We start from the raw sequence: 17,023 nt of genomic DNA on the forward strand, positions 1-17,023 counted from the left end.
GGGGCTTTATTTATAATAAAATTAAAAAGAGGAAAGAGGGTATGCTAATTTTATGCTAACTCCAATCAAAAGGCAAGGAATGGAAATTTCAGTCATGGCCAATTATTCCAATTGTTTGGTCAATGACCACCCAAGGAGGAGAATAAAAGGGGATAACTATCCATATAATGAATCATACATGCCTAAGTATTTGTGTAATCAATAATGCCAGCACGCAGAAATATTTCATTATCCTCAAGGATGGGCTTGCATAATGTGGCAGCATGGAAGCAGCAAAAAGTGAAATATATTCACAGCATCATGAACTCTGTCTCCTGTGTATACTTTTCCATCATGAAAAACACTAGTCACCAAGGAACAGCATTGCACACAACATGTGTGTGGGTTCTCAAAAGATCAAAGCAACCTAGATGGCTATCCAATAAAGCAAGGGCATCCCACCTCTTATACAGATCCTCCTCTGCCTCAGAGGGCTTCCGACCCAAGTTATCAGCTGTTGGTGGGTGGATCTCTGGAAAAGGGGAAAGAAGAAAATTGAAGTAGTAGTCCATCTCTTATATTAATGAAAATGGGAGCTGTAAGGGTAAACAGGCAAAATCTCAGCTAGTAGCTGAGCCAGATAAAGAGAAAGAAACAGAAGAAATCTCAATTACATTCGTCATCAAAGCTGAATATACAGCTCCTGAAACTCTTACACTGCCTTAAAACATTTTGAAAGCTGTGCACTGCTCATCTTCAGAGTAGAGAGGCCATTACAAAGTACAGAAAACCAACAAGAGACATTAGGGAGTAAAACCAATCATCTTATTTTGAACCATATTTAATTTATCATATAACACAACTTTCTGGCAGTAAGGAGCTGATTCACTAATCCACAAATCACTCTGGATCCCTTAAAACAAGAATAAGGATCCTGAAGGGACAATTGACAAATGAGACCAGAATGCACATTTGGGCACTACAGAGGAAATCAAGAACCAGCTGACTTAGGTAGGAAACCATTCAGGGGAGACTGCAACAAGTCATTAAGCACCGAATGAAACAGCTGAGCTCCATCAGAATTCCCTTACTTCTTTCTAGCTGGTAACATCTGGAATTGTCTCATGAACACACAGGACTACACTACATGCCTGTGGTACATTCCTCAAGCACCAAGAAGCAGGCAACTTATATCCACTCTTCTAAAATGAAAACAGCCAGAAATAACAGTCTGCATTGTTACAGTAGATTTACCCTAAATGCGGCAAGGGACATTACAACAGTCTTGTAAGCACACACAACACAGGTATTGTTGGTGTTCTAAAGAGTGGGGGTAAAGAAGGTGCTGACAAGGTGGCTCAGTCATCTTCAGCCTTTTCAGAACTAAAAACCACTTTAACCCCAACTTTGTGCATGGGGACTTCCTTTTAGGTTTCCCCCCCTGTTTTTAACTATATATTATCACTTTCCTGCTTTTCTCTCTCTCTCTTTTCCCCTTCTTCTTCTTATCCCTTTTCATCCCCCTCTTTCTGCTTCACCTTTTCTTTTCCCTTCTCTTTTAAATGAAAATATTTTTTTCAAAAGCCACAGGAAAATGATAGTTGCTCCTTGATGCAGCCTGCCAGCTTGGCCTGTGACCAAGTTTTGTGTCCCAACTCACAAGCTGAAGATCAGTGGGTCAGATTATTCATTCAGAGAGAAAAACCAAGAAAATCAAGCGTTTATTGCACCAGCTTCAACAACTCTACCTTCTTACAAGTTATGCTTTCACAGAATCATGGCCCAGTGACAGAGTATAAAGAACTCTTAGTATTCATTTCCACATATTGTTTTGCCCTTCCAAAGCAAAACAATAATGAGAATATTATATGCAAGGTTGACAGGCCTTATTATCCCCATGTTGCAGAAAACAGGGTGGGCAGAAAAGGCTGAAAGAAAAGGGGTTTTGTCTTGGTGAATAGTATAGCTGAACTGGGATTTGAAACAGGAACTTCTCAGGTGACAGCTCATTCTCCTAACCATTACAATGCATGGGTTCCAAGTAGACTGTGCTAAATTATAGGCTACAAATCTTTTATCCATTTGCAAGCCCAACTGAAGTCAATGGACTTAATTATTCAGAAGGCAACTATGTTCAGAACCTGGGCAATGTCATAGGCCAGCCTGTGTGGTATAGAGGTACGCCTCCAAGTAGAAACAACATGCACTACTGCAATTAATTTTTTTTTTTGAATGCCCACCCCTTGATGAAATGCAAGTGAACTATAAACAGGGCAGGCAGCCATCTGTCATTGGTACAGATAATGTAAAAACCCTACATAGCACAAGCAGCAGACACACACCATACCTGTAGACAACTTAGATTTTCCTTCTGAAGCTTGCAACAAGGATGAAGGAGAAGAAGATGGTGATCGTTGGTCCCTTTTAAGTTGGTGAGGTTCTTTCATGCGATTCACTACATCTTCAGAAAGCTTACATAAATAAAAAGGAGGGAAAAGTGAAAACTATTGGAATTTCAGTGTTTAGGCAATTGGACAGATCCGCAAACTACCTATGTGAGGTCAAAAATAATCATCATTTGTAAATTATTACCTTTATCTCTCATATGGAAGTTACAAGTCATGCAATGCCTCAAATCAGTAATCCAAAAACCTTTGGTTTAAGTTGAGTATTGATGCTTTACGTTTTCACTCATGCCCTAAAAAGAATGGAATTTGCAAGTTAACTTAACTACCACACCATATAAGCTGTAAAGACTTTGTACAGTCTGGTACATATTGGTGGCTTTAGAAATGAGGCTCCATGCGCCCACTTTGCCTTTATCAGAGATGCATCATGCAGAAATTCATCAGGGGTATCTCTAGGAAGTGAAGTGATTAGGGAGCCTTTTAAATGGCTGCCTTCCCCAGCCCAATGGCCAACTGAAAGATCAAGGCAAAGTGTGGGTGCATGAAACCTCATTTCTAAAACCATCATCATATATAGGAGGACCTCAGTATTTGCCGGGGTTTCATTCTCTGCAATTGTCGAAGACAATGAAACCATGAATACTGAATCTTTATGAAATTGCAGGGATTAGATTCCCAGAGGTGAGAAAGTATCTTAAAATCGGGTAAAATTGCCCTAGAAATGGGGGAAAGTTACCTGCCATGCTCCTCAAGTCCCCAGTGGTCCAACAATGCTCCCCAAGAGTCTCAATTCTACCATTTTCTGGCAGGAAATCACATTTTTAAAAAATTTTTTAAAAATGAGCCAAATGGCTCCTGAACAAAATATTGTGGCCAGAAATGACCTCCAAGGTCATTCCCAACCACTCCCAAGCCACAGAAATGCAAATTAACCCTCCCCACCCATCAACCCTCCCCCCACCCATCAACCCTCCCCCCCTGTATGACCTCCAAGGTCAATTACCCAACCACAGATATGCTAAACCACAGATGCTGAATCCACAAGTAACAAGGTCCTCCTGTATCAGACTGTACAAAGTCTTTATGCTTATATGGCGTGGAAGTTAAGATGGGCACTTTAACCTGCAATTTCCTTTATTTTATTTTTTTTTAGAGCATGGGTGAGCACCGCAGCCATGGAAATAGCGCTGGAAGGAAGTACACTTCCCAGATGTCCCCATGTGTTTTTCCAATGTCCCTATGTAAATTCTCAGCCCCATGGGCTCTGCTTCCTGCAGAAGAGGCCCTCCCAGCACCAGGACTGTAATGAACTACACCAGGGGATGCTACAGATTCATTGGGATTGCAGCGCCCAATGAACAGCCCTAGTAGCCAACACTTGTTTCCTAGAGTTTAAGGGTCAGTTCTTAAACTGCTGCAGCTTAGCCACTTTCTGCACCAGATCTGAATGGGTGGTGTCCCCTAGCTGATACCTGCAAACTTCCAGGCAGATAGGACAGATTATTTAGAATTTATCACCAAGAGAATATTCAGGGCTTTTAATGTTAAAATGCTGAAATAACTCCCCCATCTTAATTATAATTAGCAGAACTGTGACATTAGGAAAGGATCTCTGGTAGGAGTTATCTCCACCAGAAGCTCTCTCTGTAAGTGGAAGATAAAATTTTCCTTTCTATTGAAAAGCTGCTGGTTTTGATCAGCATTCTTTGGAGGGTATTGTAGTATCGTAAGCCTTGTTTGACATAAATTACTCCAGACCAATAGCATAAGCCTCAATAATTGGGCTTGGCACATAATCAATCTTCAAATTCACAGAATACCACCCTCACTTTAGTAGCACATATCTCTTTTTCTTTCTTTGACAACACATAGTTCCTTAAACTGCACATTTGGCAACACTCCACTCAGTTCAACAGAGCAATCAAGATCCAAACTGTAAAGTTGTGAAAGTTCTGTTTCGACTGAAATTTTATAAATTACCTACCAAATAATATAATCATATGAGCTCAAACCACAAGGTAGAACTTCCTGATGTTGAACATCAAAAACATTATAACACCTTCAACTAAGTCACACCCCCTACCTGAATTGCGCCTTTTTACCATATATAGTGACTCATACTCTGCTTTATGAACCCCCTAGAGAACAAAAGCCCCCTACATACACAATCCTTGAAACCCCAATTCTTTTAAGGGATGGAAACCTACAGGAGTTCTTATGTCTTCTTTTTCTCCTTCCTTCACTCAGGACACGCAGGCCTTGAGTAGCAGCCCTCCCCACATCTTCCCACAGGACCTGTTCTCTAGTTACAGTAAAGCTCTGAGAAGCCGATATGAGCTTTTCTGGCCTTGGCTCCTCTTCTTCTTTTCATAAAGTTGTGGAATCTTTTAATGATACAGAAGAACCTCGTTACTTGCAGGGGTTCCATTCCTCAGCTACTGCCACGAGTAACGGAACTGCGGGTATTGAGTCATTATTGCTATGGGGAAAGGGGGGTTAGGTTCCAGGATGGAGGAAAAATGGGGGAAACCATGCAAAAAATAGCAAAAAAAAACCCAGAAAAAAAACAAAACTTACTGTGGCATGTTCCACAAGGTCTGCATGTTGCCAGGAGTCCCCCCAATGTGCCCAGAGAATGCCTCGAAATGCCCCACAAAACCACAAAAAATCAAGGGGGGGGGAGTTTTAAAAGGTCAATTTTTGCAAGGAAAGCAGCCATTTTGTAAGGAAAGGGGCCAACCCTGAGACATAATGGTGGGCAGAAGTGACCTCCATGGTCACTTCCAGCCCTCTAGGACCCACTGATATGTGGGTTTTAACCCTTTCATATCTGCAGATACTGAAATAGGGTGTCAATGTGACACCCCACGAATACGCGGAACTGCAAATAGCTGGTCCACGAACAACAAGGTTCTCCTGTACTTATTAGCATCTGTCTCTTTTTTTAAAACCTGTACAGAAGTGACATAGCCTCTGAGCATAGACGGAGTAGCTTTCTTCCCTTTAAGTCTCAGGCTTCCACTTAATGGTTAATCTCCGATAGGATAATGGCTTACTCAAAGGACTCTCATTGAAATTAAAAGGAGATTAGGCATTCCTCAACATGTCCTTTTAATTTCAGTAGGAGAGGCTGGATTATTGGCATTTTTGTTTTAAATATACTTATGCCCCGTGGGATTCTTTGACTAATATCAGATTATTTGAGAACACTCTGTGTGCTGAGTGGGGTCATGGTGGGCTTTCCTCACACGATTTTTACATTGTTTTCCACTCACATTTTTAAGAGGACCATTCCATAGTTCTCCCTCCACAGACACCATTTTTTAGGGATTAACCCTTCCCTCATCATATGGAAGCAAGTTAATGGTGTTTACTTCCTTCTAGGTGTGCACATAGACTTGCAGGTTCAGTTATCGAAATGCTGCTGGAAAAGGCATGTGTACTCCAGCCCAACATCCTCTTTCTCACAGTGCTCAGCTACATGCTTCCAGAAAGCTTCAAAGAAATGCAGCAAGGAAATCCCAGAAACGATTCCCACCCAGTGCCAACAAACTATTACTGTGATGTAGACTGCCCTTGAACACGGAGGTTCTGCATGAGAGCCAAACTGCCTGTGAATATGCAGGTTTCATTTCTTACGTATGGCCAAGTGAAGCTTCCATACTGACCGGCAGTTTGGCTCTGATGAAAAACCTTCATGTTCAAGAGCCATCTAGGGAGGGAAAGAGAACCCATGTAGGATCTCTGCTGGTCCCAATTCCTGTGAGTGTTTACTCAAAAGTAAACTCCAGTTGAATCAATGGACTTGCTAGTAATTTATTCCAAGCTTTGCTGAGAGGTTTTGCTTCCTCCCTTATGTGGGGGTGAGAGAAATGGGGTAGAGGGAGAAAACAAATGTAAGGAAAGGTGATGGGGAGAAAAGGGAGAAAACAAATGTAAGGAAAGGTGATGGGGAGAAAAGGTTGTTTAACTATACAAGTGCCAGAGTGCTCATAGACTATCCTTATCAGGCACCTACGTTCAGAACCAGGAAGTCACTCGCTAGAAATTGCCAGGACTTGCCCCTCCCAACTTCAGAATTCTCAGTGGGCAGACTCAGTTATGCTCTTAGCTAATTTTCCCTTAGTTATTTCCCCTGTTATGGATTTTGAACAATATTCACTCAAATAAGACAGTATAAGGGTGATGAGATATGCATTTCCACACCTCAATGCTTTTTTCAATGACCTTTTTTTAATGCGCAATTGAAAGTTAAAAGTTGAAAACATTAAAAAGCTTTAAAACTTAACAACAAAACCACAGATGTAGCAAAATAGCAAGATAGCAAATGTTTCGATGTAAGACATCCTCAGCGCTATACAAAGGTGGCTGAGGTCTTGTTCTTAACTACAGCTCCACACACCATGATTCAGATAAAGAACTGAGGGCAATCAACCAATCATGTGCAGCAACCAATATCACATACAGGAATATTTACTCAAAAATCATTAGATTGATTTTTTTTCAAACCAGCAAAAGGCACCAGTCCAGTATGGACCTGAATTTTGGGAGAATGCTAAAAAGATTTTTTTTTAAATTAAAATATGCATTATCTGTTGTGAAAACATGTCATCAGCACTTTGAAACCTCTTTTTAGTAATTAAAAACTTAAACTGCTGGATCTCAGCCATTTTGCAACAGATTTATAAATTTGAATTTGCAATTTGGAGGAGTGGTGTCTCTTGCTCCCTAGTTGATGTGTGCACAATTCCATGGGGATTGAATGGATACTTTTGATTCTATAACCAATACAATGTTCAGGATTTATAATGGAGGAATGTTGAAAACACTCCTAATCTTAACTACACTGGCACGATTGTGCCAGTATAATAGAATACCAAAAAAAGTCGTTCTGGTAAGAATTAATCTACTTCCTTTCCTTTCACTATAATCTTGATAATTACCATCCTCACAAGTTAGCCCACATCAATCTTAAACGTTCACACATCCATCATCTTGAATTGTGGTGGATGACATCACAAACTATGCCATCCATATGTGTCCCTATACCTGTAGCAAATTTGGTTCAAATAAGTTAGGCAGTTCACAAGTTAGCCCACTTGCGCCTCAAATGATCATAAATCCAGCACTGTGAATTGGGGTGTATGATCATCACAAACTACACCACTGAGTTATCCCTATATGTCACTCACTACAACTGTACCCCAATTCAGATCAAATTGGTTAGTCAGTCCACAAGTTAATCCACTTGTTTATCTCCTCTCTCTAGTGTTATATAAATATCTACGCAGTGTACATGATCCAAATTACAGAATAAAATAAACACACTTGCACAGAACAAAACAAACAGTTAAAAATTAGTTTTAATTAAAACTGAGCAAAGAGATGTTTCTTAAGCGTCTTTTGAAAAACAATCAGAGATGAAGAAGCTCTTATTTTGACAGGGAGTGAGTTGCAAAGCCCTGGGGCAACCACAGAGAAGGCATTCTGTACCAGTTGTAGTTTCTGGATTATGTACAAAGGCAGCCCCATGTAGTTAAACATGGGGATTACCAGCATATGTACTACTGTTTTAAGGTAATTTACCTCCAGAAATAGGCACAGCTGACCAATCAGCCAAAACTGATAAAAAGCATTCCTGGATACTTCCTCTGTCTGAGAAACCAGAGAGTCTTGGATCCAGGAGCACTCCCAAGCTACATACCTGATCTTTCCGGGGGAGTGCAATCCCATACAGTACAGGCAGATCTAAACTATCTCTGGGGTCTTGACCCCCACAATCAGCATTTATCCCTCATCCAGCCTATTACTACCTCCAGGCAAGCATTTAGTAAAGATATGCAATTTCCTGATGAGGTTGATATGGAGAAATAGATCTGAGTCATCAGCGTCATCATCATCATCAGCGTATTTATTTATTTATTTATTTATTTGCATTTATAAACCGCCCCATCCAGAGGCTCTGGGCAGTGTACAAAAACTTTTTAAAAAGACATAAAATCCACAATTCAATTCAAACACAATGCTAAAAACAATATAAAAACAATTCAAAAATGATTAAAACTATTTAAAACCAATTAAAATACTTTTAAAAACAACACCACTTTACAACAACACTTTACTATATTGATAACACCCTGCACCAAATCTCTTGATAATCCCTCCCCAGCAGTTTCATATAGATGTTAAAGAGCACTGGAGACAGTAAAGAGTCTTGTGGAACTCCATACAGTAATTCTCATTTTGCAGAGCAAAAGTCTCCAAGTGACACCATCTGGAATCCACCCGAGAGGTAGATTATAAAACATTGCCACCTAATCCCACTTCCCTCAGGCGACACAGGATACCATGGTCGATGGTACTGAAAGCTGCTGAGAAACTGAAAAGGATCAGCAGAATCATACATCCTCTGTCAATACCTAATCAGAGATCACGATCAGGCCAACCAAGGCAGTCTAAACCCCATAGCCTGCCCAAAAGCCAGTCTGAAATGGGTATAGGTAATCAGTTTTCTCCAGGACTGTCTGGTGTTGAGAAGTCACCACCCTCTCAGTCAGCCTGCCAAACCACAGGAGATTAGAGATTGGCCTATAGTTGCCTAACTCTGAGGGGTCCAATATAGGTTTTTTCAAGTATGGTCTAATGATAGCCTCCTAAAGACAAGAAGGCATACTACCCTCCCTCCCTCAGAGAACATTTACCAGACTATCTCCGATCATCTGTTAGCTCCATAAGAGACTCTACCATATTTCTAGAATCCACTTTGGCCTGAATATGAGAGGTTTTGTCTGTGAATAAATCATTAAAAGCATCACAGTGGGTAACCGATGGTTCCAAATTTGGATTCAAGGGGGAGGGGGCTCATACTAGCCCTCTCACAACCCTAGACAACTTCGCTAGACATGAACTTGCGGATGCAATGAGGTCAGAAAAGAATTGTTTCTTTGTCGTGCATATTGACAGAGCATAGATCTTCAGATGTACCCTACGTTGTAACCTGCCAGATTTAAGTTGAGTCTTTCTCCATTTGCACTCTAGTCATCTACCTTGCTGCTTCAGCTCTGCCAAATACTTCAGGGCTAATTGATAAGCAGGCCGGAGAGGATGCTTAGGAGTGATTGTGTCCACAGCTCTAGCAAGTTCATTATTGCAAGTTTGCACCACAGCATCGACAGAATCATCAGCAGAGCCAACTTGAAACCCTTCCAAGGCTTCCTGGAATCCTATTGGATCCAAAAACCTTCTCGGGTGGACCAACTTAATGAGTGCTTCATCCTAGAGGTGGGTTGTGATTGCAAGTCCTATCTTAACCAGTTGGTAGTCCATCCACGGCAAAGGGGAAATAACAGGAGTCCCCATCCACGGAACACCACCTTGATCAGATTAAAAGATCAAATCAAGCATGTGACCAGCAATATGCATCGGTCCAGAGATCACTTGGGATAGACCCATAATTACCATGGTCACTATGTGTGAGCCACCTTTGACAAGCCAGTCCCATTGTGAACACAGAAGTCCCCCACTACCAATATTCTGTGGAACTCCAATGCCAATCCTGCAACCAGGTCTGTCAGCTCAGTTAGGACTCCATTGAACAACGGGGTTATCTGTACACCATCAGCAGTCCCAATCTATCCTTGCCCCCTAGGCTTAAGTACACTCGATATAGGCCAATTCCTCAACAGGGATCCTGATAAGGAAGACAGTGTTCTTACAGACCACAGCCACACCACCTCTTCTCAAAGATGACATCAGCATAAACTGTGCCACTGAGGTGTCCCTATGTGTCACTCAAATCGGTTAGATGATCCATAAGTTAGCCCACTTGTGTCCACCATCTTGAATGACATCATTACATACTACGCCACTGAGGCTGTATGTGTCAATGCAGCCGTGGCAAGTGTGGTTCAAATTGGTTAGGCAGTTCACAAGTTTGACCACTTGGCTTCAAACATTTACACATCCACCATCTTGAATCAGAATGCATGACATCATCACAAACTAAGCTGTTGGAGATGTCTCTATGTGTCCCTACAACTGTATCCAATTTGGTTTATATTGGTCCAAGAATTTCAAAGTTGATGGGACATAGACACACAGCCAGATGAGCTCATAACCTTACTTTCCTTAAAGAAAATAGGCTAACAATGGCAAACGTACTTGAGGGAAACCATGCCTATAGTTCTCACAATCACATTAATCCTGGTTAAAGTGTTAACCAGAATAAGCTGAGCCCTGCAGAGCTGACTGTGAGAACCCAGAATTTCTGGGCAAAAATTCAGATCTTGGTTAAATGCAGTTTAACCAGGATTCTCCAGAAATTCTGGATTCTCATTATCAGCTCTGCAGGGCTCAGCTATCCTGGTTAACTCTTTAACCAGGATCACTGTGATTGTGTGAACACAGCCAATTACTGACGGGCCAAATATAAATGAGTTTAGGAATAACAAGTAAAAGGAATTCCTTAACAGATCTTAAAATTTGTCATTTCACCATCTCTTTGACATTATTAGAAGGCTGAAGTTAGCAACTGAACATTCCCTATAAAACATTTGCTTCAGAAATGTTGGCAGGAAAAAAAATTAAAATATTATTTAGAAATCTACCCCCCCATAACCCATTTCTACGACTGTGGAAGGATAGCAATTTAAACAGAACAAAACTGGCAAGACAACACCACCAAATAAATATACGATGGAGCATTTCTCACAATCAAGTGTGAGAGTAGCCGGGCAGCGGGGAGGAAGCCTTGGAAAGTTTACCTCCCCTGCAGATGATCATCCTGTTGGTGCTGGGTGCATGGACTGTGCACCCAGATGCTCTGCCACTGCTCCTGGCAGTGTGGAGGTGCAAGGTCTGGGATGCGTCATCCCGGCCCCCAGATATCCCTCAATACACTGCGTGAGTGGGGATCCCCCAGCGAGGGGCAGCACCCATCAGTGTTTCAGCACTAGCTGAAAGCAGCCAGCGCTGACACACAGTCAATTAGATGGGGGTACAGAGCGCACTCATTCCCTTAACTTCATTTAAGGGCCCAGCTTCTTAGCCAGGTTTGCCGCCGAGAGCTGCACACCTTCCCTAGCCCCATCTTGGCTGTTCATGATAACAGCCTCTACAATTAAAGAAATATCTGCTAGTATAAAATGAAAGTGTCTAAACTTATCACTGTAGGTTGCCTAGACTTCCTCAGATGGAAAACAAGAAGTATAAAAGAAAAATATGCTCTTAGGATAATCCTAGCTTTCTCACATCCAAAAGAGAATTCTAAGAGTCACCCTACACATTCAATACGTGTGTGTGTGTGTGTGTGCGTGTGTGTGTGTGTGTGTGTGTGAGTGAAAATTCTAGCCCTTGCTTTTTTATGGAAAGGCAGCTTAGGAAGACAGAGAACAAACAGTTACTAAAATAAAGAAGTAAAAAACGCAGGGAGACATTTTTGAGAGAACCAGGATATTAGGGCCTGGATACATAATGGCACAAATATTCAATGAGAGGGACTTCTACAGTGCTGTCAGGGCAACCACCATCTAAAAAGGTGACTGTGATATTAGTACAGCCACTTTTGCCACACTCAAGTGACCAAAATGGTTGCACAAAGGATAAGATTCATTATTTACCAAAAACTTCACCTACAATTACATTTGTTAACAAACAGGAACGGCCTCACATCAGCAGTACTTGCTGAGGCAACACCAAAAGTCACCACCACTAGGGGAGCTCTCGGGTCAGGAAAGGCCCAAACTAACCGGATCAGTGAGTGCAGTTACTCACAGCAAACTGCGAACACAGGTTTGTGGTAGTAGTGTGCATGGTTTTGGTTCGGGCACTATTTAAAAGCCCTCCGGACTGGTCCGTAATTCCCCCGGTCCGGAGGTTCGGATGGGCGGGGGACTGTTACTTTAAACCGGGGGGGGGTAGTACTCCCCCCCCCGCCACTCTTCCCCCTCCGGCGCTGGTCCTTTAAAAAATCTTCTTGGGGCGGCAGAGTTCCTCCCTGCCGCCCCTGCCCCTGTCGTTGTTCCTTAAGGCTTAAAGAGAGTAGAGCCAGCGGCGCGCATGCTCGTTTCGCAGCGCATGCGCTTGTCTATGTCGCTGGCGCATGACGTATGGAAAAGCGGCGGCGGGGGGGGTAAGTACTACCTCCCCCCAGCTTAAAGTAACAGTCCCCCCCATGCCGGACCGGGGGAATTCCGGACCGTGCACACCCCTAGTTTGTGGCTATTCAAAAGGAGAAGGAGCTCACTGGCACTGCACAGTCAGAGTCTGAATATACATTCTTGAATATTATTTCAAAATAAAAGTAACAAGCTATTAGCTTCCCTGTACTGTAGCTTCCCCTGCTGCCACACACACACTCTCACTCTCACTCTCACACACAAATTACCCTTTATATTTCAACACATATTGGGAATCTTATTTACTTATTTGAAAAAAGCAGATATCTTGCTCTTCTGCAACAGCAACTTACAAATAAAAACTACAATATGGAACAAACCTGCTGCAACACACACACTAGAAAACAGCAGATATGAAAGCACACAAGTAGCAACAGGTGAGAAAAAACCTCAGGAGGAATTCCACACAAAAATCTTGCACCTAGTGCATTGATATACTTTAACAGAAATTAATTGCAATTCTCTAGGGATACAGAAGTTGCCCTCCTTGATGTAGACCAGGGCTGCAAAACTTGGGCCCTCCAGCTGTTTTTGTACTGCAGTTCCCATCATCCCCAGCCACAGTGGCCAATAGACAAGGATTATGGGAGTTATAGGAGAACCAAAGCCGTGCAGCCTTGCTGTATAGACTCTCAATGTTTACCATAGCTCTGTACTAGAGCACTTGCTTTATATGACAGATTCTATCCCTGGCATCTCCAACTAAAAGACCTTAAAAAACAAGGCTGAAAAAGGGCTGTGCATGAGACCATGGAGAGCCACCACCAGTTTGGGGCTGGATCATGCTATTTGGGGTTTCATATGTAGCAAGCTCATAATTGTGTCAGATCTTAAATCCATACTTCCAAGGGATTTTTCAATGGTTTTTGACTAGCAAATGTATTGCGGTCGTTAGAGAGCTTTTGTTTCCCATCTCTGCCTTCTCTTCGCTGCCTTTTTCCTTACTTTTTTTTTAAAAAAAAACAGAGCAATCCTTTGCATGTCTAATCAGAAACAGGCAAGCAAAAAGAACAGGGGGGAAGTAGTAAAAACTGTAGAGAAAAGAGGAGAGAGGTCCTACTGTGTTCACTGGGACTTACTCCCAGGTTAGGGTATGTAGGACAGCAGTCTTATTCTTTTGTTTCTCTTTTGTACTATTTAATCCAATACTTTGATTGGTCCTCATGCCAGAAGTATTTGCAGCATGAGAACTGCTACAAGTATTCACCGTTTACTCCTTCAGATCATGTAAAGGTAAAGTGTGCCACTGAGTCGGTGTCAACTCCTGGCAACCACAGAGACCTGATGTACTAAGAGCTTATTAGGCTTTAAAAGAGTTCCCTTAGCTAGTACATTTGTGCTGAACGCAGAAGGGAAAGTGGATATTAATCAATGGATATCAATCAATTACAACCAGTGTTGCCTCTAAGGCGTGCACGTGCTCACAAGGGTTTTTTTTAAATGTCCGTTCAGTTAGTTTTAGATCCCGCTCAGTTTGAATCTATGTCGGATTAACCCGTTAGCAAAGGTAGCATCACAAGGGGTTTTTTTATGTCCGCTCAGTTAGTTTTAGATCCCGCTCAGGTTGAATCTATGCCGCATTAACCCATTAGCAAAGGTAGCATTTGCTACAGGCCCCACACTTTCAAGGGCCTCATATTAAATGTCTGCATTGCAAGCTTTTCTTCTATTCCTTCCTATAATATCCTCTCGTGTCTGGAGATCTCACCTCTCTGCTTCAGCAATCCACCCTAGGTGGGAAAAGAGCCATTGCGGTGCTCACTGGTTACCCAGCCCTTGCAGCTTCATTCATTCTGTCCTACCCTCTCCCAGCCTTATTGGTTCTGCTGGAGTCTTGTGCAACTCCCCCACTTGGAACTGGTATGTAACTACAAAGCCAAGGACGCTGCTGGTCTCGCTCGAAGAAGGAAAGTAAAATATTTTGTATAAGCCAACCCTTTGCTGTTTGTTCTGTTTGTGTGTGATTTGTTCCCCTTGGTCAAGTGTTTCATAGGAAACTGCCATATACTGAGTCAGACCATTGGTCTACCTAGCTCAGTATTGTCTTCACAGACTGGCAGCGGCTTCTCCAAGGTTGCAGGCAGGAGTCTCTCTCAGCCCTATCTTGGAGAAGCCAGGAAGGGAACTTGAAACCTTCTGCTCTTCCCAGAGCGGCTTCATCCCCTGAGGGGAATATCTTGCAGTGCTCACACATCAAGTCTCCCATCAGATGCAACCAGGGCAGACCCTGCTTAGCTATGGGGACAAGTCATGCTTGCTGCCACAAGACCAGCTCTCCAGCCCTAGTTTCTCTCTCCCCTAACACCCCCATAAACCGTTTGTGTACATGTGAGATAAGTCACCCCATGTGTGAGAGAAAGTGAGTTTTAAGCTGCTTCTTCTTTTAAAACATTTTCAAAGTATGCCAAAATTGTTCTAGTACAAATTTGTAAGAAAAGCCCTCCCCATTCCGCCTTCTTGTGAGGAAATTAGTCAGTACAAATGTATTAAAAGCTTTAAAAAATAATCGCTCTGACAAAATGGCTGTTTATAGCTCTAATCTGGTCTCTGTGTGTTTCTTTCTCCCCCCTACCCCACTTATTAAAGATACTTATATGCTACTTTTTTAGCAATAGAGTTCTCAAAATAGCTTAAATAGCAATATATGAGAAAATGGTTCTCTCTCAACATGTTTCCCCTTTGAATCATTGCTGTTTTGTTTTGCTTTGTGCTTGTAACATGTTCCCCCACCAAATGTCTATTTTTGTATACTTGCTTCAAAAAAAGACTTTGCAAATTACATCACAAGAAACTCCCTTGCCCATGAAAATGATTGGTTGTCCTTAAAGTCTAAGAAATTGGGGTAACTCCATATATGACATTCTGCTTTCCTATTTGAAATCAAATTAGTGGATTTTCTTTCTGTACTGTATAGACCGGTGTTTCTCAGCTGCCAGTCCACAGACCGGTGCCGGTCCGTGGAGAGTGGACTACCGGTCCACAGGTAGTTAGAATAGTCCCTGGGCAATCCAGGCATTGCCTGTGCGTGGCCGCCTCCTCGCCACCTGCCCCCGAGGGGTTATTAGGTCCCCTTGGCTCTATCGGTTGCTGGGCAAGGGGAGAGAGCGCTTTTTGCTCGCTCCCTGGAAAAAACCATGTGTGAGGTTCCAAACTGGCGCTGAGGGTATTTTTACCCAGCGCGGGTCAGCAGCACTTTGGAGCGCCTTGAGGAGAAGGGAGCGCCGGTGTCCCAATTGGCCACATGGGCAGGCCGATCGCAGGCTCCCAGAAACAGCACACCTTGGCCGCAGTCACTCCTCGCTCCTCATTGAGGAAGGTGGTTGAGGTCCCTTCCGAGGGAGCGCTTTGAAGTAGGGACATGGGACAGGCCAGTCACAGAAACCAGCACTCCGCAGCAGCAGGGCTATTGGCCACATAGCTGAGCAGGAAGACAGCCGCACCAAAGAGCGTCCACAGTCCCTGCTCTGCCGCCATCACCGCCGCTGTGCTGGCGGGAGTCAAGGCACAAGTCACACCCGGTCCCCGCACGCTGCCATTTTTGGCTGGGTTCAGGGCTGTGGCCATTCGGCACCAGCGAGGCCCCCTGTGGTGGCCGCAACCTTGCTTGCCTTCCTCTTGGCCTCCCACGATTTTTGGTGGGTAGGGCCAGCAGTAATCGGTGCACTCCATCAGTGCCAGTAGGCTGAAGGAGCTCTTAGAGGCCATCCCACTGGGGAAAAAGACAGTCCAGGCAGAGGAAGAGCGAAGGGGAGGTGGTGGAGGTGAGGAGGAGGATTGGGCTGGAAGCGCGTGTAAAGCGCAGGAAGGAGTGAAAGAAAGAAAATGGGACTTAAAAAAAAAAAAGATAATATTGACTTGAGGCAGAAAGCGGTAAAGAGGGGTAGAAAAATCTGTAAAGGAGAACACAGAGTCGAAGGATTGCCAGTTATTGGAGTGATCAGCTTATCCCTCTATCTATCCCCATTCGTAATGTATTCGGCCTTTCCCCAAACCTGCAAACACCTGTGCCATGTTAGAGGCGGTTTCATGGTTTGCTAACTCGTATGAATCAGCAGAAGCTATAGCATTGCACCCTTTGATTCCTGCTTCAGAATCCCTCAGGTAGACTCTTGGTAAGGCAGCCACCCCGCTTCCTGCCATACCTGCGAATGGCCATTCAGTTTTGGGTTGAAGGCCTCTTAAAATACCTACCCAAAGCTCCATATTTTTGAGTTCCAGTTTCTTAGCCTTTATTTCCTTAGCTGTAGTATTGCTGCTGACACTTTTAGGGTAGTGTTTTGAAAACGAACCAAGGTTGGCACTGTCATTTGTGCTGCTAGGTGAGACCTGGCAGCCAGCTTACTACTATCTAAAACCGCCAGAATAAAACATGTACATACAAAACATACTCTTCTTTCTCCTGTATTCAATAATGTCTCTGCTTAGGGAAAGATTATCAGCGTATTGTTGGGGTTTTCCACT

General features: G+C 43.1%; 1 protein-coding gene across 3 annotated transcripts in view; it reads right to left on the reverse strand.

Moving 5' to 3' along the window:
• The window catches only part of CHCHD6 (coiled-coil-helix-coiled-coil-helix domain containing 6), a 320,698-nt gene that overhangs the window by 297,146 nt on the left and 6,529 nt on the right, over nt 1-17,023 (reverse strand). For 2 of the 3 annotated variants that reach the window (XM_053301294.1, XM_053301295.1), the window contains exons 2-3: nt 2,327-2,450; nt 442-511 (exon numbers count right to left, since the gene is read on the reverse strand). In XM_053301294.1, coding sequence (XP_053157269.1) covers nt 442-511; nt 2,327-2,450 — 194 coding nt within the window. Of the gene's footprint in view, nt 1-441; nt 512-2,326; nt 2,451-2,571; nt 2,678-17,023 lie in introns of all 3 variants that reach the window. The other variant, XM_053301296.1, reaches the window with a different exon arrangement.

This window comes from Hemicordylus capensis, chromosome 2 (genome assembly GCF_027244095.1).
Source record: "Hemicordylus capensis ecotype Gifberg chromosome 2, rHemCap1.1.pri, whole genome shotgun sequence".
NCBI lineage: Eukaryota > Metazoa > Chordata > Lepidosauria > Squamata > Cordylidae > Hemicordylus > Hemicordylus capensis.